Here is a 23,568-nt window from a genome sequence, read left to right as displayed (position 1 = left end):
CGTCGTCGTCGTCGTCGTCGCCGCCGCTGCTGCTGCTGCTGCTGCTGCTGTTCTCGTCGTCGTCGTCGTCGTCGACGACGTTGTTGTTGTGACGTCGTGTCGCAAATCTTTCCTTGGCCTTCCAAGGCGTACGCGTCGTCTTTGAGCTAAGGAACTCTCTTCACTGGGTGGAGTGGTGGAAAGAGAGGATGAGGAAGAGCGTATGCCTGCGTGTGCGTCAAAGAGAGAGACGGAGACAGAGAGACAGAGAGACAGAGAGAGAGTGAGATAGATAGATAGATAGGACAGAGGGGAAGAGAAAAAAAGAAAGAAAGAAAGAGAGAGAGAGAGAGAGAGAGAGAGAGAGAAACGAAGGTTCTTAGTAGACCTGGTTTACTCTAGAAAGCCCTGGGAAGGAAAGGAAGAAGGAAGGTAAAAGGGGAAGGGAGGATGGAGAAGAAGGAAGAGGAAGGAGGGAGGGAACAAGAAGGACAATTCCTTCGCAAAAAGGACGAACCGATGCACTCTGACTGATTCTCTGACACCCCAACCAACCAACCGACCGACCGACCGCCCGACCAACCAAACGACCGATTGACGACTTTTTCGTCTTCGTCAATCTCTTCTTCTTCTTCTTCTTCTTCTTCTTATTCTTCTTCGTTGTCTTCGTCTTCGTCTTCCTCTTCTTCGTTTTCCTCTTCTTCGTTTTCTTTTTCTTCTTATTATTATTATTTCTTTATTTCCTTATATCATATCTCTCTTCGAATTTTCTCTATTATTTCCGAAAATTTTGAATATATATATATATATATCCACGTATTATATTATTCTTCCCTTTGGTTAGGAGGACTTCGCCGATGAAAAAGAGAGAGAGAGAAAAAAGAAAGAACCAAAAAAAAAGAAACGAAAGAAGAAATTGTTACACCTTATATATTATACTCTCTCTCTCTCTCTCTCTCTTTCTTTCTCTCTCTCTCTCTCTCCCCGTTGCCTCCTACCTCGGCAGCCTCGGGGCTAAGGAGGCTCCGGGTTTTGGGATGTCAGGGGATTTTATTTTTTCTTTCTTCTACGGATCACATCCTTCGACGGTCGAGGATTCTCTCTCGGCTCTCTGCGATACCGCTCTCCTCCTGGGGCCGTATCGCGTAGCTAACACCACCACCACCACCAACACCACTAACACTAACCACCACCAACCACACCACCAACAACCACCACACTTTTGTCGTTTCTCTTTTTCGTCGTATTTTATTTTATTTTATTTTATTTTATTTTATTTTATTTTATTTTATTTTATTTCTTTTTTCCTTTCTTTCTTTTTCTAACTCGTTGTTGTTGTTGTTGTTGTTGTGTTGTTGTAATTAGAACAGAGAGACAATCACTCGTTTCATTGCGATTTTCACGAGAGCGAAAGCCCCGGGCGCCGCCATCTTGTACACAGCAGACACTTGTTTCCCTACCCGGACAGATCGGCCAAGTACCGGCAGTATCGTCGTATACTACTAACGTCGTACGTAAGCCGTGGACTTTCCGCGATACAGATTGACACGTTCCTTCCTTCTCTTTCTCGCTGCTCTCCGTCTCGTTGACATCGCGCGATCGCTCGAAGCGATGGCTTTTCTCCTGGATGCAATGTGGGGGATCCTCCAGTGGATTTTATGGGCCGACGATGGTAGGGTAAAGAGGAGAGCTTCCTTCGTACATTCCTACGACGCTCTCTTGATGACCTTGACGAACTTAATCGCTCGTTACACTGTGTCTTTAGAATAGACATATTAAATTACTTCTCTTCGCATTAGATTTCCTCTTTTCCCCCTGTTTTCTTTCTTTCTCTCTCTATCTTTCTCTATCTTTCTGTCTTTCTCTCTCTCTTTCTCTTTCAATTTCTCTCTCTCTCTCTTTCTCTCTCTTTCTCTCTCTAACTCTATCTCTATCTTTATCTCTCTGTCTTTCTCTTACTCTGATATTTTCAAGGTAACCCTTCATAAAGCGATCGTTTTATCGATGATAGTTACGCCATATCGACCAATCATAACCTCACTCATTACAAGCGATTTCGTTAAAGCTCATCTTTGATTGGTCCTCGTAAACTTTACTCGGTGATAACGTATTAAAATACTTATATAGAAATTTTCATGAAATCAATTGGATCAATCGATTATTTTTAATAATTAAGTTGCAGATATTATTTTATTTATTGTAATATATATATATATATATATATAAACATTTATATAAACATGTATATATATATATATATATACATCGTATAGAAATATTGAAAATAAATGAAGCTAGAATGATTCGGTTTACAAATAAAACATAAAATGTAAACTGATCATTTGAAATGAAAATCATTTGAATATTTGCATCATATTAATTTAACCATTTAATACGTAATAAATATACGTCATTTTCTTGCTATGTAACATTTTATAGAGACAGGAATTATTTCTTTCTTTCTCTCTCTCTCTTTTCAAAAAAAAATTTTTTTTTTACGTTTGGACAACGATACATATGTATATGTATTTATATATATGTATATGTATATGTATATATATATATATATATATATATATATATACATACACACATTTTGTTCCTTTATTATTGATTAATAAAGATTACAGATTTTATTTATGACAATGCGCGCAAAAGTTGTAATACAATTGCCAATGTTCAAAATATTTGCACATTGTTATTACGCTACTAGCATAATACGATATACAGTGTTATAACCTAAAAAAAAGAAAAACAAGAAGAAAGAAAAAATTATAAATAAAAGGAAAAAAAGAAAAGAAAAGAACAAAAATAGAAAAGAAATGTATCTGGTTTTTGAATATGTTCATCTAACTAATTAATAGTGATGATAATTAACAATTTTCGATAAGAACATTATATACATTCGTGTAAAGATACTTTTCTTAAGATAAATACATATGTAATTTCTTTTACTAGTTTATACCATCTTATATGGTGTGAAGGCAATAGTATTGTTTGTTTTATTCGTTTTCTCTCTCTCTCTCTCTCTCTCTCTCTCTCTCTCTCTCTCTCTTTCTCTCTCTCTTTTTCTATGTTTTTATAAGTATGCATTTTAATACGTTTTTTGTTTTCTTTTTTGTTTCTTAACTTTTTTTTTGTTCGTCTAAGATGGATTATAAAGATTTCTATATCTTGAAATAATTTAACATACATGCATAAACGCAACCGATTATTATAAACATGTTTACATACTTATTTACATGGAACCTTGTTAGAATGATATATAAATGTACATTATCTTAAAATTATCATTTTCTTTAAAGCCTGCACATATACTATTATGTTGATAATAAATAAAAAAAAACAAAAACAAAAAAAAAAAAAGAATAATATTTGTAGTTACAACGGCCAGATACATTTCTCTTTTTGGTTTTTGTTTGTTTTCTTTGTTTTCTTTTTTTTTGTTTTGTTTTTGTTTTTCATATTAATTATGAAACACGAAGCAAAACTTGTTTAATATATGCTATATCGCAGTAATCTGCCAATTAATTTTTTCATTACAAAAAATTAATAAAAAAAAAAAAATGATTTTCTAATGAAATAATAATTGTGATTGTTACTTTAACTAAAACTAATCAATGATTATCTTTTCTTTATTCTAATTTGCAACTAAATTCTCCTTTTACAGACACATGTACAATGTAATCTTAACATAGATTATAAGTGCCATATACATATATATTGATATTATTTCATCTATACATGTCAATTTAAGAGGTTATCGCTAATTCCATATAAAAAATTAGTTAACATTAACAAACATTTTAAATTTTATATCTCTGATATAGTTTACACATTTTAGTTTTTATAAATCTTAGTATTTGCACAGGCTTCTGGTTAATTAGATAATTGTGTTTTAATAATTCAATGGGTATTAAATATAATCATACTTTTTTCTTCTTTTTCTTCTCTTTTCTTATTTTTCCTTTTTTTTTTTTTCTATCAGAATCATCATTTGTAAATCTTTATACTAATTGTAAAATACTGGCAGATTAAATAATGTAAAATACACTCGGTATGAGCTACAAAGATCTGCCTTTATAATATGATAAACATTTGATGGCAGGAAGAGCAGAATTGTGTATATATGTAAATATTTAATATAAATGATCATAATGTATGTATATTATAAGAGAATAAGTAAATAACGCTGATATTGAAAAATGCATGGTTAAAGATGAAAGAAAATTATATTAAACGGGTACATGTGTTAGTGATTAAGCTTAATAATTATCTTATTTTTGTGTGAAATTTTATAAAATATTATAAGATACAGATTCATATTACGCATATGAAAACATAAAATATATTTTGAAAATCTTAAATCATTAACTTAGACATTCAGTAATTTAACTTTAATTTATTTATTAAACAAGCATATACAATGTAAAAATAAAAATATATATAGTACTCTATATAATGATATTATAATCTTGTGCGTATACTATAATTTTCTGATTGTTATAATATTTTATTTTTATGAAAACAAAAGCTTTATCTCTTTTGGATGTATTATAATGTCAATATAAAAGTAAATATTTTTGATGTATCGAATGAACTTTAGCACGTTTTCCGAGAGTAATATGAATCCTATCTCAGTAGTGCCATACACCACTCCAGTGTACTTTTGAAAATTTTTCTATCAAGTAAAAATTTATCTCCGAGCATTTACTAAGGTTGTAAATATTGTTGTATAATAGTTCGTAAAGTAAATTAATAAGATAAGTAATAAAACTATGAAAAAAATCTAAGACAATCATTGTGAATATCGAGTTTATTCATACACTCTTTCACTAAATAATCATGTTAGAGTTGTTCTAATATGATTAGAATAATTAAGACATTAAAATAACATAATATAAGTAATATATTCGTATCCCATTTTTTTTTTTTTTTATATAACTTAAATTAATATTGTTATTAACATTCTCTTTCTTCTCATTCTTGAATCCATTATTTATTAATACTTCTGATAAATGTATTATATATTTTTTAGTAAGCTGTACGTGCATAATTATCTTTCAGATACAAATATATTGTATCTTTACTTGCACACATATGCAAGTACCTAAAAACTTGAAAATACAAAGTAAAGCAAGGAAAAAAAAAAGCAAAATGCTTATATACGTATCTTATTTCTAAGTAAAATAAACATCAAAGTGGAAAGTATTGTTCATATAGAAACAAATTTCTATATGAACCGTTAGAAAAATTATTGCCATAAACTTTGAGTGAATTATATCAATGTATTCCTCTCAATCAATAAAAAACAAAATGATATACATTTTGTTATAAAACTATGCATTGCTTAAATTTCGGGATACTTTTTTTTTCCTTTTTCTTTTTTTTTCTTTTTCTTCTTTTTTCTTTTTAATAATGGAAGTGCATTTGTCAATACGTAACGCTACTCTGAGCTGTAAGCAATTACACTATCCTATTGTTAGAGAGATACACAATAATTCACTATGTAATACATATGCATGTATGTATGTATGTATATATAATGATAATAATAATAAAACACACACGCGCGCGCACACACACACACACATACATATATATGTAAAATGGGCTTTGGTCTGGAGTGGTGCGGGCTGATATTGATTTAAACAAAATTTTTTCTTTTTTTTTTCTTTTTTTTTTTTTAAATAGTCAGTGTCACATTCTTCGACTAGTTTATGTGAATATAATGTAGACAGTACCTTGTACTTGTCACTCAGTTTGAGCGCAAGCACGAGTCTTCCATCGCTGCGGCGTGCAATAACGTGCGTGCGTGAACACAGGAACCAAGTTGTATACGGAATCCAGAGCTCATTTTACTTGCTTCATTAATGCAATACCATATTGCCTATTATACTGTTTATTCTGTAGTTTATTTCATTTTACGATAAATAGAAAAAATTTCATGCAGAATAAAATGAATTTGTGCCATGAATAAGAAATAACAAAGTATTGACAAGTAATACCCTTGTGTTTCATTACATTTAAATAGAAAAATAAATTTTGTAGGGACCAGTAAAGGAATATGTAACAATTTTTTTAAACTTATTAAAAGTTCAAATCTATATATGTATATATATATATATGTGTGTGTATATATATACATATATATACACATATATACATACATATATATGGTTACATATTAATAATTTATAACAATTCATGGCAAACTGATCGTAATTTTAATACATAGCTTTTTCAATTTTAATGATAACTGCAAGACTGGGAGCTACGCACAAATCGGAATGAGAAGGCCATTATTTTTTTATCAAAGACAGTATATATAAAATATTTATTATTTTTTTTTTTTTCTTTGATTTAGCAATGACCGTTAGCACAATATATTCATTCATTTGTTCTGCTAGGAAAATATAAAAGTATGTACAATTCAATAAATTAATAGTTATTTAGAGTATAAGGTACGATATACTCTCGCTGTACAGTACCTGATGTATGATTCAAAATTAACTATATCCAAGTCCTTAATGAGATTATGAAGAACTAACTGGCATTTAATACAGATGGCAAATATGTAATTTTATAGTTATCTAAGAAGAAATCCCTAAGACTTTACTTGCATTTTGCATGTATATTTACATAATAGATAGGTCCTGTGTTCACTATCACAGCAAGATCTAAGCAGCATTTTTTTGTTTTTGTTTTTTATACAGGAAGAAATCTTAAAATCCGTATGTATTTTAAATGAATACTTTAAAAAAAGACTTTCTAAAAGAACTCACTGGACCCACAGCTCCCTCACCACTCCAGAGTTTAGTACTCCAAGTCCACATAATCAAATTCATTTCACTTTCTGCGTAATAACATGACTCTATGTACAAAGTATTGTTTGGAATCATATTTTACATGAATCTATTCGTAGATTCTCTTTGCTTTACTTTGGTTAGTCCTCAAACGTTGAACCTTTTACAAAGCATCTACTTGCTCCAGAATTGGTTGTTGGTCACTATTATTTTCACTCACACACTCAGATTTTTCAATTTGCTCTACACATTGCTGTGACGAGTCCTCTGTTTGACTGACTGTCTGATATTCACATTGTTTATCATCATTACACTGATTTTGTTCAACATCATTGCCAGAAGATGCATCTACGTTAGATTGGTAGGAACTACTTTGTTCTTCTTCATTATATTGATTTTCATGTAGTTCGTTATTGGTTTCTTCACTTTGTTCAATTTTTAAATGATGAACATCATTCTGTTCTTCAATGTGCTCTCTGTCAGCAGGACTATCATGTTCCATTTGTACTGATTGACTGTATTCGGTAATTACTTCCGATTTAGGTTCTATATTTTCGAAATTTCCATCCTGTGTTAGGTCCGTCTTATCATCAATTCCTTCAGTGGATGTCGCTTCGTCTGTATTTTCCGTTATAGGGGGACTTACATTACCCCATCTTGATTTTCTATTTCTGTTACGACTTTCTCTATCTGAAATATTGTTTTTATAATCTGTATGCTTTGTTCCTTTTTGTTTGTCTCGTGCAAGATGATTTTCTCTCTGATTGTGATTATCAGTTTCCGGAGTACTACTAGATTGAGAGGATGTCCATGGGCCTGGCGGTGCTCCACCTTCTTGATTTCTCCAAGGTCCTTCGGGACCGTGCATAGCTGGCGGACCCATAGGACCGAACGCTCTCATGTGTGGACCTGGTGGGCCGCGTACATCATCAAATGGTGGCCGGAAGAATGGATCAGCTTCTCTAGGATCGAACGGTGGGGGTCCGCGTGGTCCGAACGGAGGCCGAATTCTCATTCCTCGTGGACCCATACCTCGAGGATGGAAGATTAAAGGTCCTGAAGCAGTACGTGTTTAGAAAGTGCTCAACAATAAATGACAAATATATATACGCATATATATAGAAACATTGTTAATAACATTGAAAAACTTACCTGGACCTCTTGATCCCATGCCAGAGCCACGCGGGCCAAATCCTTCAGGTCCTACAGGGCCCCTCGGGCCTCGCAAACCCATCATTGGTGGTATTCCAAAAACAGGTTCCATCGGACCTCCAAAGAAATCTCTTCTTCGCGGATCAAAATCTGGTCGTTCGCCATGACTTCTTGGATCAAAACCATCCTGCAAACGTGGATCAAAACCATCGCGTCGCATTTCATATTCGAAACGATCTCGTTCATAATCTTCAACCGGTCTTCGATTTCTTATATCCGACCGATCAAAATCTTCTCTAGATGGTCCTAATCTAGGCGTAAATTCATCCGATCGTGGACCGTTATGCCCTAATCTGTTTTCAAAGTCATCTTGGAATCTTCCAGGTTGCATTCTTGGATCCATAAAATCATCTATCTGGGATCCCCTTAATGGTCCACTAGATCCCCGTTGAAAATTTTGTCTATCTCTATCCGTTAAATTTCTTTGTTGATAATCTCGAGGATCTTGTGGGCCACCTCGGAAGTCAGGTCCTCTGGGAGGAAAATCTACACGTTCTTGCACATTACCAGCAAATTTTGGTATATCCATCAAGGGCAATGGCATATCGTTCGGTCTTCGAGTTCCAGAATTTTCTTCAAAATTTCTTTCAGTTCTCTCGTTACTTCGTTCGGTTCTATTGCTTCGAATATTTCTATCCATACGATCGTCTATTGGCAATGTACCATCTGCTAATTGTCTCAATCGTTCAGCAAGACTTGGTTTCCCATCCTTCTTAGCTATAGCATCGTTATCTTGAAGATTTTGATTTGATATATTTGAACATTCTGAATGCCTCATAGAATTATCACGATTTTCTCTTATATCTCTATTATCTCTATCTCTCCTATCATCTCTATCCCTTTCTCTTCCATCTCTCGTATCTCTACGGCGATCACGACCTCGATCTCTTCCTCTTCCTCTGTCTCTTCCACGATCCATCCTGGAATCATTGACATCACTACGATCACTTCTGTCACGTTCGCGATCCCTTCTATCTCTATTTTCACGATCTCTATCTCTTTCTTTATAATCGATATTTTGTTGATCATTTTCTAGCCTATTGTCACTAGTGCCTGCACCCATGTTCATCGCCGCTATAAGCTGATCACTCAAATTTGGTTTCTCTTTGGAAGTGTTGTTGCTCACGTTCAGTGGCATGGCATCTTCCATTTCAACATCCATATCATCGGAGTGATGTTGAGGTAGTTGCATTTGCATCGGCGGTGCTGGCCCTACTCCGTAAGACTGACGAAGCATTGGTAGATTTGGTATGTTTGTTTCTGAGGTAGGTGGAGGTACTCCTATCGGTGGAACATTGTGTGGCATTCCTAGATCATAAACGTTTTATAAAAGATTCACGTGTCTGACGAAGATTATAAAACGGATAAATCACATACCAGTTGAATTTGGTTTATCCGATGGTGCAGCTGGTGCAGGTAATGGAATTTGTGTTAAAAGACCTACACCAACGCTTGCACCAAATGGAGAATTGACAGGAGGAGTCAGCATAGTCTGCATCATTCCTGGAGGTCCCAAGAGACTTTGCATATTGGGTGGAGGTACTCCAATTGGAACATTAGGCATTAAACTGTGTGCCATAGGGAGACCCATAGGTCCTATCATACCTATCATGATTTGATGTTGTATCAAAATATACTAAGAATGTGTTAACTAAGATACAACTTTGTCTTGTACTATTTTACAATTATCAATTTCAGTAGCGTACATGCTAATTACATATTACAACAAATTTACGACATTAAAATGTATATTAATAATTGAATTTAAATAAAACTTACGAGGAACACCAGTCATTGTAAAAGCTGATGGCATCATTTGTAATTGTGTGTTTGGAGGAGGCAAAAGTGCAGCTGATGTTGGTGGTCGTATTGGCGGTGGTTGGCTGGTATCGACTAACTGCGGTTGTTGCTGCTGTTGAGTAGAAGCATTGGAAATATTTATAACATTTACAATATTATTTGTTAATGTTGAAATTGGAGCACCAATTACCGATGCAGCAGCTAACGCCTGTTGTTGCATTTGTAATTGATGTTGCATGATATCTATATTCCCGCCAGAATGCTTCAATTTTCCTGTAATATGAATAAACATAAATAACAATTTATATAACAAGTATTTGTCAATAATATATTAATATTATATTTGAAACAAATGTTTTGAATTTGCTTGACCAAATTAATATTGATTTATCCAAATTGGCTCAGATATTCAAAGTTACTTTAGCAAGTTGTTTTACATTATATACAAACGTATTATATATAATTGAATTAACTTGCATTTTTAATATTAAACGAAAAAATGCGTATTTATAAATTCATATAAAATTTGTCAAAATAATTATATATACCTTTCAAATTTGGTGGTAATGTATCTTCATCTATCATACCACCTTCTTCCAATAGTTCTAGATCTTGATCCGTAATATTAAGTAACTTATTCCATGGAATATAACTAACACCAAGTTCTACTTCCCAATAATCTTTCCATTCTTTTCCTTTGACTCCTTTACCTGGAGCCCATGCTAACTATAAAATGATAAAATATGATTTCAATAATATTAAAATTTAATTTTGTAAAATAACTTTTTTCTTTCTTTTCTTTTTTTTTTTTTTTTTTTTTTTTTTTTTTTTTTTTTTTTTTTTTTTTTTATATATATATAAATAATAAACTTACAGTTATAGCTTTTCCTTGCATTTTATGATTCTTTAATTTTGTAAGAGCGCGATATGCATCTTGCCTTCTGTTCATGCAAATAAATGCACAACCCCTAGGTGATATGAGATCAATGCTAACAATGTCACCAAACTCTCCAAATGTGTCAGATAATTCTTCTTGATGTACTAATTTAGAGAGGTGACCGACCCAAAGTGTTGTACTGCAAACTACAAGAACATTTTTTTTCCTGATATATCTATGATTAAATATTATTAATATAAAATCAGGTTTTGAACGTACCGCTTAATTTATCTCTAATTATCGGAGGTAATCCACGCTTACGACGTTCTCTTTCCTTTTCTCTTTCCTCTTCTGTCATTTTTTCTCGGCTGTCATCTCTTTTTCTATCGCGACCTCTATCTCTAGATCGTGATCTATAATAGAAAAAATATCAGAGTAATTAATTTATACTATATAATTACGAATATATCAAATTGATATACATGTATGTATCTATAAAATTACTTACCTTCTTCTTCTTGATCTACTTCTAGATCGAGATTTTCTATCTCTGTCTCTATCTCTATCTCTATCTCTATGCCGAGGTGATCTAGACCGACTATGATGTCTATATCTCTCAGGCGATCTACTTTGTGATCGAGTATTATCACAATTTACAATTTCAACACTACTACTATCGCGTCTTGCACCATTTCTGTAACATGAATATATTAATTATTTTTTACAGAGAATATAATATATATATATATATATATATATATATATCCATTTATATTTTTATTGTTTAGTATCATGTAAAAATTACCCGGAAAAATCTTGTGACTCTTGGCGTTCGTCGAGTAAAGGACTTTTTTGATTTTGATGACCAGTTTGATTTATTTGCCTCATGTTTGACAAAGGTTGCGAAACATATGGCATAGCTGGAGGATAACCAGGCGGTGGTTGGCTCATATCTTGAATAACTCCAGTAGTTGTACTTGTTGAATATGTACTTTGTTGGTTTGGTTTCAGAATGTCTGTAGGTTTCAGCTCGCATTCTGATGCAAAAGGTAAATTCTAAAAACATGATTTATATTTAGGACTATTTCAAATTTATCCAAAATATTTCAATGTTTTAGTAACATACAGGAACAGTTTGAGCCAAATGTTTATCAAATTCTTCCTCTTGTTGTTTCATCTGTTGCAATTTACGCATTTTTTCTTCCATTTCATGTTGCGAAGAAGATATATTTCCTTGCATTGTTTGTTGTAATGTCTGCAGTTGCCTAAGTACCTATATACGATAATATTTTAACTAAATAAAATACAATAACAATTACCAAAATATTGAGAATGCTTTTGTAAATATATTTTCATCCTTTTACCAAGAATAAAAACATTAATACCTCAGGATTTGTCAATAGCAATCCAAGACTTTCCAAACTATTACTTGTGGATACAGCATTATGTTGAGATGCAGCAGTGGTAGCAGTAGTAGGGGAACTTGCAACCACAACGTCGTCATCTTCTTCTTCTCCATAATCAAAATCTAAAAGCTTTTTATCAAATTTTACGGAAGTCTTCGATTCATTTGTAGCCTCTTGCTTCTTCAACAAGAGTTGTTGCAAATGTTGTAACTGATCAAGAAACGATGAGTCAACTTGATTTGCATTAGATTGCCCCTAAAAAGATGGAAAAGAATTTTTGTTAACTTTATACACAATGCAACATTTTGTAGATTTTAATTTAAACCTATGTTAGCTCATTAAATTATTTCCGTAAAATCATTTGTACTGACTATGTTAGCTGTCTCTATTTTTGTTTGTGCTAGCCATACTGGATCAATCGGTTTAGTGGAAGAAAATAATTTCTGATCTTTTGCAACAACTTTTACGGTAGATGGAGGAGTCTTTGTTACTGCAGAAATATTGCTTAGGTTATTACCAGATGATGCGTTCAATGTACCTATAAATAAAATTAATATAAAACATGATTCCAAAATTGTGAAAAATCATACAAACAAAAATATTTACCATTTGCGTTGACTGGTTGTTCTTTATGAATAGGATGATTGGGATCAGCTAAATCAAAAAGTGGTTGTATGACTTCTGGAGGGAAAACTGCATTTTTTTGCCAAAGATTTAATACACGTATAACTTTGCTTTTATCTTCTTGCGGGCATTTTAAAAGATTAAGAAAAGTAGTTTGCATATTTTTTGCAAAGCGAGGTGCAAAGACATCCTTTTCCATTCCAAATTGATGTCTTGACTGTCTTACAATTGAATCTATTACGTATAATCCCGGCACTTTATATTCCGGTTTACACTGAAAACAAATAAATGAATACGAACACATATATATACATATATATATATATTTTTTTTTTATTAAATAAACAATTAATTAAACTTACTTTTTGAATAAATTTTTCCACGCTTTGTACAACATGCTTATAAAATTTTATTGCTTTAATAGCTCCGCGTGTAAGAGAATTCATTTTAGCTTTGGAAATTGGCGGTTTAACATCATACAGCGCAGAAAGCTGAAATAAATTTTAATATTAGAAAGATTGCTTAAAATTTTGTACAAATGAAAAAAAAAATTAAAATCTAATTAATATTTCACAAATGAATGCGCGATATTATAAATACAAAAAGGGATTTAATCGAGCAAAGTTTTGTTTGTTAAAATTATAAAATTGAAAAATGAAATCTATATAGAATACATACGTATATTACAATTATGTCACAGTTTTATTTGTTTAAGTAAATCAAATATTTAATGATTCAGATAATATAGCAATAATAATTAATGTAAACTATTTGTTTATTGACATAGTCTAATTATCCAATTAAACTTTTTTAATTTACGTTAGAAAAACAAGAAAAATAAAGTAATGGCAGAGTATCATTAGCGTCTTCAGGATATATAACTTATCATTGTATTTTTAAAAGAAATTATTTGTTTGGGAAAAATATAATATAAAAAGTATTGTCCATAACATAATATCAACAATACTAATTTGATGTACGCGACGTCCCTGTAAAGTCTAAAGAGAGGGAGGATTGCCTTTTCGACGATGACCTCTAAAACCTAGAGAAATCTTATTCTTACCTCTGCGTTAAATGCTTTGACCGCTTCCATCGTGCAAAAATTTCGCTCGATGAACAGTCACTAAGTTTTATACACTTTCGTGTGGCAAAGTATAAAGCGCTTCGCGATAAATTGCATGTCTTTTTATCACGCACTGTGTAGCTGGGCCATGCCATTCAAGATGGCAGGTCCATTTCCCAATATGCATCACGGGGCGGCGATGTGACGTCACACCTGTCGTATCAATCGGCAATATACATCGCATTTTTCAAACTAACTTAAAACATTTTAATAATCAGAAATATTCCATTAATATATATTTCTAATAATGTTAATTATAAAAGAAAAATTCTATAAGATTTCTAATTATTAAATTAAATTTGTTTAATTTATAAAAATTCAATATTGATTATAAAAAATTACAAAATTTCAACTATTCAATACAGATGATTACATTATATTATCAAAAGAACGAATAAAATGATTATACTTTTAATAAAATATTTAAATAATGAATATTTACATTTATTTTATATTCTCTACTAGATATATTTATATAAAGATAAGGTATTTCATTTATCCAATGAAATTTTTGCAAACTTGAATCTAACGTTTTTAATTGGTTACTAATTAGTTTGAATGAAAAATAATATAGAACAAAAATTAATACCAAAGAACAATTATGAAACGTGATAAAAAAAATTGTTCTTATAGAATAATAAAATAAAAGAATCAAATATTTTCATATATAATATAATATAGAATATAATATTATCAACAACGAAAATAACCAATATGATAAGTCACTTACAATTGTTTTCCAAATATTACTTTCATTTATTCTTAAAACGCGGGAAATACGAATTATTATCAATTTATCTGTTTTCGATGACATAACCTACAATAGTATTAAAAATTTTATCTTTGATTATAACATAATATAATAAAAGTTTGCACTTTAATTGCGAATAAAAAAAGATTTGAAAGACTTTCAGTTATTTTCGCAATTTTTTATCGAATCCAATCACAGAAATTTTGACACACAAGTAATCTACAGAATATTATAAAATATTTATACTTTTTATTAACACAAAAGTGAATATGTATAAGAATATTAGATCAATTTATACATTAATTGTTGGAATTTTTTCTATCGCTTTATTTATTTATGGATTTTTTCCTATAGTACATTATGATAATACCGTAGCATCAATAAATGATATACCACAATTTATAGATAACATAAGGTATGTTTTGTGTCTAGATTTGAATAAAAATATAAATCATTTAAAAAATTCAGTTGTAAATGTGTATAGTATTTTTTTTTTATCCTTTAGGATAGAAAGAGATATTTTATATAAACCATTAGTGAACAAAGTTATAATTATGGTAATCGATGCATTTCGTTGGGATTTTGTATCAGATTCGATTGGAAAAGCTGCTATGCCAATAACAAATAAACTTATAGAGAATTCGTTTGCATGTTTATTGCAAGCGAAAGTAGAACCACCAACAGTGACAATGCCTAGAATAAAAGTATATATAATTAAATTTATAATTTTATCTTAATAAAAAATATTATCAAGTATTTTTATTAAAATGTATTAAACAAAAATAGGCAATGACAACAGGGAGAGTACCAACTTTTGTTGACATGGTTTTAAATCTAGGAAGCCAGCCTATATTAATTGACAATATTTTACTCCAAGCAAAGACTCATGAACATGATTTAGTATTTTATGGAGATGACACCTGGCTGAAATTGTTTCCTACTATATTTAAACGTTATGATGGTACTACATCATTTTTTGTTACCGATTTTACAGAGGTATGCAATAATTGATGATATATAGTATAACGAAATTTTATATTATTTATAACTGTCTAATATAATACATTTAGGTAGACAATAATGTTACAAGACATATAGATGATGAACTTCATAATAATGATTGGTCAATAATGATTCTCCATTATCTAGGATTAGATCATATTGGGCATGTAACTGGACCATTTAGTTCTTTAATCAAACCAAAACTTACTGAAATGGATAATATTATAGCACAAATATATTCAAAAATTGTACATTGGGTAAATCTATAATAATATTAATGAATATTTCTTTATATTATTGATACAAGGATTGTTTGAATTATTTCAAGATTTTATGTTTTATCAGAATGAAAGTGGTAATTCTGTTTTGTTTATAATTTGTGGAGATCATGGTATGAAAGATTCTGGAGGTCATGGTGGTGCAACGTTACAAGAAACTACAGTACCTGTCATTGCAATTGGAGCAAATTGTTCTAAATCGCATACTCGACCAAAAAAAATAGCTCAATTAGATTTGGCAGCAACATTGTCTGTGATATTAGGTTTACCTATACCACATTCCAATTTTGGAAGTGTGACATTAGATTTATTAGATAATTTACCTATCTCTAGAAAATTATTTGCACTTTATTACAATGCAAAACAAGTTCACACTCAATTCAAAAAATTGACTGACTACAACTTTCAATGTGAGTATATTACATAATGTATATCTATAGCAAATTAAAAAGCTTTTTTTTTTTTTTTTTTTTTTCAAAAATTTGCATTTAAAATTAGTTTTACAGATGCTCATTATAAATACATGGATGCAGTAAAACTTCATCTTGCTTGGCTAAAATCAGTTAATAATTCGTATGAAACAGGATATGATGTTATAGCTGCGTATCGTTCGGCACTTAATGAAATGAAAGAAATATTAGTAAAAAATATGTTAAAAAATGATACGCATTTAATGATTACAGCAATGTTGTTTCTATGTCATGTATGTATGATCTACTCACTTCAATGGATTAATAATCAAGGATATATATAGAATTATCTTATTTTTATATTTTAGATCTTATGGATTTTATTGCATGACCAATATCATTCATTAGTGACTTTTAAAAAAGTATTAAAGTTATTTATGACAAATTTATTGTTATATATAATAATAATTTCTTTCTGGAGTTTTGAAATCTTAAGTTTATCTCTTTTTAATAATATAAAAAATTGTGTATTTATATTAAGCATTATTGGACTTTTGTTTTTAAACTGTTACTTCCTTGCTAAAATAAAATATCATCATTATTTTAACATCAAGGTAAGAATTATTGATAAAGATATATAATATAAATGATAATACATATATATAATCAATGTTAAAATATATATTAATATAAATTTTTTCTTTTAGTTAAAAAATTATAAAACATTCGAATGGATTTTTCTCTGTGGAATATTAATACATGCTATAAGTCTAGGTAGCAGTAGTTATGTGGAAGAAGAACATCAAACTTGGTATTTTTTTTGGGTTTCATTCCTTGTACTGTTGCTTTGTAAGAATAACAAAATAATAACAATGAAATCTTTCAAGTAAGTCTAATATAGCTTTTAATTATTAAAAAAAAAAAAAAAAAAAAAAAAAAAAATCTAATTTTAACTTACATTTCTAGGATACGTGTATATAGCACACAATTTCTAATCTCTATTGAAATATTGCTATTGCTCGTTGGACATAGAATCTTTCGAATGCTTAACAGTACTGGTAATAAATATAATCATCTTCCTGATATTGCAGGATATTTAATGAAAGAAGAATCAAAAGTCAATATAACAATCTTTGTCATTATTGGTAATTATTCACATATGTATCTATATTATAAGTAAAAAATTTATTTTAATTTAAAAACTTGTTGTTTTAGCTCTTGCACTTTTAGTATGGATTGGTTTTGTACATGAAAAATCAATCTATAGATGGTATAGTTTATTTTTGAATATAGGATTATCTCTATGTATTTATCTTCGTCACACGAACAATCAAACCATCATACCTATATTATTATACCCTTCATCTAAGTAAATATCTCTTAAATTATATATTATAAAATAAAATATAAGAAAAAGAAATATAATTAATTTTTTCAGAGATGTAAAGGAAGTACTAATATTCTGGAATTTATTTACAATATTCTGTATATTCTCTGCATACAGATTGATTTCAATAGCAAAACGCAATAAAACAAATTTCTTATATTATATCATATCTTTTCTTGTACAAGCATGGATTATGGTATCAGCATTATTACATCAACCATACAATTTAATATTACTTCCGATACAATTAATAGTAATTTATGTAATAAATTCAATATTGAAATATAATAATATAGGAGAAATTAATATATTTATAAATGCCTGGATTGGAAATGTATTTTATTTTTATCAGGTATTAATATATGCTATTTTTTTTTTTAAGAATTTAATAAGAAAATTAATGCAGCGTTTATTTTTAATTGTTTTATATCATTTTTTGTAGGGAAATTCTAATAGTCTTGCTGATATTGATATTGCAGCAGGCTATGTAGGATTGCAATCCTATAGACCTGTTATTGTTGGAATGTATTTAATTGTGAATACATATTCTGCACCAGTTTTGGCTTATCTTTTAAACATATATTACAGAACATTATCGTACAAATCAGTTCATGAGTAAGTATATTTCCGATTGCTAATTAATTCTTTTATTATATAAAATCGTATATATGAAGAACTATTTGTTATTTATTTTTTGTTTTTTTAGTTTACACTATGTACTTTTGTCAGACAACAGAATTTATATGATATGGAAATTAGTACCAGTTATTATTTATACATTTATAATAACAATTCAAAAACATCATTTATTCATATGGAGCGTATTTGCACCAAAATTATTGTATGAATCAATCTATTTAACTGTTATGAATTGTACTATATTGTTTTTGGAAACGATTATTTTGATAGAATATATAATAAATAAGTATATTAAGTAAATTCATATTATTTGATAAATCTTTTTACACTTCCATTGCATAATCCTAGTATTAAATAATTGTTATACAAAATTTTTGTTTACGTCATTTGTTTTTCTTTTCTAATTTCGATAAAAACTGACTCGTTTCATTATATTTAGAAAAACAATCTATGATATATAATACAAAGTTATTGAACCTCAGTCTATCATAATTTTGGTGGTCATGCACCTGAATGATGGTGCAAAGATAAATATGTATAATAATTGACTATAAATAATATTCTCTTTTTACACATGTTACGTATTCAATTAGTATATGTATAAATTGTGCGTGAACGTTATTACACATATTTATTATCATTTTAATTATTTCCAATGATATACAAAAAAAGAAAGATTTATAAAATTATTTCATTTTTAAAATTCCTTGTCAATACTTTGTGCGGCAATACAATAGAATTCAAGAGAATTTTTTCGGATGCCAAAGTAACGCTTGTGCCTGAAATAATGTCAAATTAATCATCAATTGTTCGTAGCATATGAAATAAGATTATAATGAAATTCTCTAATTATTACCGAGTATCGTAATTGAAGGATTTAATTTGCCATTAATATTGAAAAGAGATAAATTTTCCATCTTTGCAAATGGCTTGTCAGGATTTGGATCACATAGAGTACCTTCCACTCGTGCCCATTCTCCTACACGACTACCTTTTCCTATTATACTATTCAAAATAATAGTATGTGCTTGAATATGAGCATTGGCCAATACAATTGATTCTTTAATTCTTACACCAGCTTCAATAACCGTATTCATCTCTATACTAACATTTGGTCCTAACTGTAACAATAGAATGAATTAAAAACATCCTATCTTTTAAGTACTAGTAAGTATCTAGTAAGTTTTTTGGAAAAAAAAACTTCAATATTATAATAATATTGAACTTCAATGTTAGAATAATTTTACCATAGCAGATGGATGAACAGAAGCTGTTGGATGAATGTATACATCTCCAATAATATTACATGTACTTCCATTTGGAGAAGTAAGATAATTTGGACGTTTTGTTTTATATAAAGCTAAATAATGTCGATTCGCATAAATTGCAGATCCTGCCGTTTTTACCTGTGACCACCACCTTAAAACAGGTAAAGCAAATAAACATCCACTTCCTGCTAATCGTGTTAATATATCTTGTTCCAATGCAATATTAGCAGGGTCTCTACCATTTCCATTTATTTGTCTGTCTCATTGAAGAGAAAAATAAAGTTAATAACATTAGAATATATAACTGTAATAAAAATGTGATAGAGTCTATTAATAAATATTTTTTATTAATGATACCTACAAAGAATTTTCTTGCTGTTGACTAGCATAAAAAACATCTGCCATTGATTGAAATATGTCAGGAGATGTGATATATATTCCACAATTAATGAGAGTAGATACAAATGTTGATGGTTTTTCAACATAATGTGCCACTTCTCCTTCCTTATTCAAAACCATACATCCGTAATTTAACGATTGTTGTCTAGTGGCTTCCGTAGCCATAATAGTAAGTAATGCTTTTTTTTTACTATGAAATTCTACAAGTTCTGATAAAGGAAAATCAGCACATACATCTCCATTCATTACAAAAAAATATGTTGGACTACCAGAACGAATTTGATCTCGAAAATGATACATTCCACCAGCTGTACCTAATGGTGTAAATTCTTGCAAATACCTAATAATTACACCATAGGTGCTTTTCATATCCGTAATAAACTGTGATAATTCATTGGCAGAATATGAACCAATTATTAAAATTTCTTCTAAATTAGGTACTTTAGAACATGCTTCAATATGGTGTTGAATCATAGGTAAACCGGCAACTGGAAACAATGGTTTAGGTATGTCTAATGAGAGAGGACGAAATCTGGTCCCTATAAAAATAAATAAATTATAATTGTTTAATTATATTATTCATCAAAATATTATTCAACAAAGAAAATTTTTTAGGTTAACATACCTTTTAATGGGCCACCAATTAATATAACAGCTTTCAACATTATTTGTTGTAAAAATATCTTGTCAATAATAAAGATAAAAAAATATTTGTATAAATGTAATAATTTTGGTTAAAATATTATAAGTAACTTATATCCACCAAATGGTCTTTTACGACTAACGAAAGAATATTTTTATGGACAAATAACAACATTAAGTAAAATAAATTTATGAATGTATATATGTAAATACGAAACACTTATCTACACAGATAAGCATACATTCGACCACGTCGCGTCGATTGGTATCATTTTGAACATAACCTTACAGTTAGAAATATATAAATACGTACTCAAAATTATGAATTGTTTTGATTATTAAAATAAATAGTATATCATATCAGATGTTAATGAAAATTTTAATATTTTTTAATCACCTTTCACATTAGAGTAAAACTATTTTATTCATAAAGTTACTAAGTTCATATACAATAATATATATTATAAGAATAATTATCTATTAAATATTTATATAACAGTAAGACATATTTATTTAGATATTTTACTTAAAAATTAAAATTCTGTTACTTTCATTTTTAAATTTATTGCCAAATAGTATTTCAGGCTATATTTGAATCTTAAGGAAAATCTAGGCCTAAATATCATCATATGATACAAGGTCAATTTATATTATTTTTATAGTTAACATATAAATGAAAGAACAAATGTACTAATTCATAAAATGTATTAAGCTGTTATTAATGTATTTGCGATGGTGGTTGTATCGGTGAATCAAAGCAAGCACCTCTGACATTGGGACAAGTAGTAGCTGGTTTTATTGGTAACAATGATCCAAATAAAACATGTTGAATTACAGGAAACTTTGATAGTACCTGCAAAATAAATTTAATAATATCGATTTATTACAATTTTATTATTAATAGTTATTACATAATATAAAGTTTACCTCCACTTTATACATCTTAATAAGCCCGTTATTTACTTTTGCCCACGAATTAACAGCACTCACATTCCACAATTGATTCGAATGTTCCGCGAATGGTCCTATCTTAACCTAATATGATATATCTGTCATAATTAAGAGCAAAAATTGAAACTTAAAACGACATTAAAATAAATCTATTGTTTTACTTATTATTTAAATAATGTTCGTATAGTCTTAATCAAGTACATGCCTTTGAGATAAACTCTATGCATCCAAGAAACATGTACTGTTTTGCATGCAATTCAATAACATCTTGATCTACAAAGTGGCGAGGTTCAATACGTGGATGACCTAAAATTATATATATTTTATGTTTATAGAATATAATTATGTATCATATATCAGTTTTTCATTATCTAAAATGGAAAAAAAAATTAATCATATATAAATAATTCTTTACCAATCAATTGAGAACTTCCCCATATGAAAGGTACAAATTGATAATCATCCAAACTCCAAACACCATGACTACCTGCTGGCTCCATACGATATGTAATTTGCAGTCTACGTACCAACTGCAAATATCTATTTAAGAAAAAAAATATATATATATGTATATATATATTTAAAAACAAGAAGAACAAATAAATTATATCCCAGAAAAGCTAATACCTATTGAATACTTTTATAGCAACAGCAACTTTGTCATTTTCTGTAAAAGCTCTAATTTTAAATAAACAACATAAAAACATTAGAAATGCCATTTCATGCCCTGTCCCATAATCAATACGTGTTGGATTTCCAAAGCTCTCATATAAATATTGAATTATTTCTGGTATAGCTCTGTGTAAATTTTGTGGCAACGCTTGCTGTAATTCTTGTATACCTTCCTATAAAAACTTATTAATATTAAACTTTAATAATTAAAATACATGTAAAAACAAGATATAATTTTTACCTCTTGTAACTTTGCATGCCAGGTTCGAAATGATTTATTTCCAAATCGTTGAGGTTGTTCAGTTGGTGGTATTTGCGTTATCCATTCATCTAAATTATTAAGCATTTTCAAAATATTTTCTACTGCAGGAGATTGTTCACATTTGGAGTCTAAAGATTTTCCTTCTATAGATTTATTTAATGCTAATATAAATCCTAGATATTCCTACATAATATGTAAAATTTATAAAAAAAAAGGAATAATAACCAATGCATAAATATTTTATAATAAATGTTAAAAAAGAGAAAAAAACAACTTACGAAATAGGCTTCTGATTTTTCCCAAACAGACATATCAACTGGAACTTTAATAGCTCTACTTGGAACAACAAATACATGTTCATCAGCTGTAATAAAAAAAGAAATAATTTGTAATATTATTCATTATCATATTAGATAATAATATATACGTACATAATTGTGATTCGTTCGTATTACTCGTTGAAGTTGACATAACAAATGATTGTTTTTGATTAATATGCGTTTAATAATTTTAGATCAAGATTACATATATTTTGATTATATATGCGTAATATATATTACGTCAATAATATTTTATAAATTTGTTATTAATATTAATCGAATCCACAATAATTATAAGATTAGAATATAGTACCGGTTTCGACCAATTTAACCAATCATAAAATGTATTTAGCAAACCATTGCATTTTGTTTAGTTTTCATATTTGCAACAAAAAGCAAATTTTTATTGGTTCACTTTTTTACTATAAAACAACTTGATAATAAATTTCAAAAGCCTTTTACTATTCTTCACGAAATATTTAAAAGGACCACATTTAATTAAATTCTATAATAGAAATACCGAAATTATGAATTTTTTCTTAAGGCTGCTTATCACCTTTTGCTTCGCAGTATATGCGACTTGAGCGACAAATATGGACAAAATATGAACTACATAGGTAATATGGTTCTCATTATCCGCCTATCGTATTCTATCGGTATATACGCTTATTACGGCTATTTACTATCTTATATTCGAAGAATATATGATTTGATGACTTTAGCGACAGGTATGGGCAAAATATGAACTACGAATACAAGC

The 23,568-nt window shown here is 29.4% G+C and overlaps 5 protein-coding genes across 7 annotated transcripts in view; 1 reads left to right on the top strand and 4 right to left on the bottom strand.

Moving 5' to 3' along the window:
- LOC118444867 (uncharacterized) overlaps positions 1-1,891 on the bottom strand; it is a 12,166-nt gene extending 10,275 nt beyond the window's left edge. Inside the window, exon 1 of one of the 2 annotated variants that reach the window (XM_085654973.1) lies at positions 1-1,891. This exon is cut by the window's left edge and continues 291 nt beyond it. The gene's annotated coding sequence lies outside the window, so the exon portion shown is untranslated. The other variant, XM_085654972.1, reaches the window with a different exon arrangement.
- A 2,986-nt stretch (positions 1,892-4,877) lies between these two features.
- Isha (Insulator su(Hw) mRNA adaptor) lies at positions 4,878-13,939 on the bottom strand. Of its 2 annotated transcripts, XM_035870310.2 has the most exons (16): positions 13,768-13,939; positions 13,067-13,195; positions 12,687-12,978; positions 12,452-12,618; positions 12,060-12,335; positions 11,801-11,947; positions 11,480-11,730; positions 11,183-11,368; positions 10,954-11,087; positions 10,672-10,880; positions 10,346-10,523; positions 9,988-10,070; positions 9,777-9,909; positions 9,375-9,602; positions 7,938-9,305; positions 4,885-7,841 (listed from the first exon to the last, which is right to left on the bottom strand). In XM_035870310.2, exons 1-16 carry the CDS (start codon positions 13,795-13,797, stop codon positions 6,949-6,951), a joined length of 4,704 nt encoding a protein of 1,567 aa, XP_035726203.1. In that variant the 5' UTR covers positions 13,798-13,939; the 3' UTR covers positions 4,885-6,948. The 2 variants fall into 2 exon arrangements, with proteins under 2 accessions (XP_035725349.1, XP_035726203.1); XM_035869456.2 differs by having other exon boundaries at positions 4,878-7,841; positions 9,777-10,070.
- Positions 13,940-14,803: 864 nt separating this feature from the next.
- PIG-G (phosphatidylinositol glycan anchor biosynthesis class G) lies at positions 14,804-18,593 on the top strand. The gene is made up of 13 exons (XM_035873747.2): positions 14,804-14,993; positions 15,084-15,282; positions 15,365-15,574; positions 15,649-15,837; positions 15,926-16,268; positions 16,365-16,561; positions 16,637-16,882; positions 16,976-17,154; positions 17,235-17,413; positions 17,484-17,637; positions 17,707-18,007; positions 18,098-18,270; positions 18,362-18,593. Exons 1-13 carry the CDS (start codon positions 14,848-14,850, stop codon positions 18,591-18,593), a joined length of 2,748 nt encoding a protein of 915 aa, XP_035729640.2. The 5' UTR covers positions 14,804-14,847.
- A 315-nt stretch (positions 18,594-18,908) lies between these two features.
- Gmppa (GDP-mannose pyrophosphorylase A) lies at positions 18,909-20,881 on the bottom strand. Its single transcript, XM_035888219.2, has 5 exons — positions 20,587-20,881; positions 19,924-20,500; positions 19,542-19,818; positions 19,151-19,415; positions 18,909-19,073 (listed from the first exon to the last, which is right to left on the bottom strand). The coding sequence occupies exons 1-5, from the start codon at positions 20,624-20,626 to the stop codon at positions 18,973-18,975; spliced, it is 1,260 nt and encodes a 419-aa protein (XP_035744112.1). The 5' UTR covers positions 20,627-20,881; the 3' UTR covers positions 18,909-18,972.
- Positions 20,882-21,151: 270 nt separating this feature from the next.
- LOC118439563 (serine/threonine-protein phosphatase 2A activator) lies at positions 21,152-23,375 on the bottom strand. Its single transcript, XM_035861302.2, has 8 exons — positions 22,920-23,375; positions 22,767-22,852; positions 22,468-22,671; positions 22,182-22,399; positions 21,970-22,094; positions 21,760-21,860; positions 21,531-21,638; positions 21,152-21,456 (listed from the first exon to the last, which is right to left on the bottom strand). Exons 1-8 carry the CDS (start codon positions 22,957-22,959, stop codon positions 21,322-21,324), a joined length of 1,017 nt encoding a protein of 338 aa, XP_035717195.1. The 5' UTR covers positions 22,960-23,375; the 3' UTR covers positions 21,152-21,321.
- Positions 23,376-23,568: the final 193 nt, after the last annotated feature.

The sequence above is a fragment of the Vespa mandarinia genome, chromosome 2, assembly GCF_050613455.1.
Source record: "Vespa mandarinia isolate Hongniang chromosome 2, ASM5061345v1, whole genome shotgun sequence".
Lineage (NCBI taxonomy): Eukaryota > Metazoa > Arthropoda > Insecta > Hymenoptera > Vespidae > Vespa > Vespa mandarinia.
The sequence above is the reverse complement of the archived record's forward strand: the minus strand, read 5'-3'. Positions and strand labels throughout refer to the sequence as shown.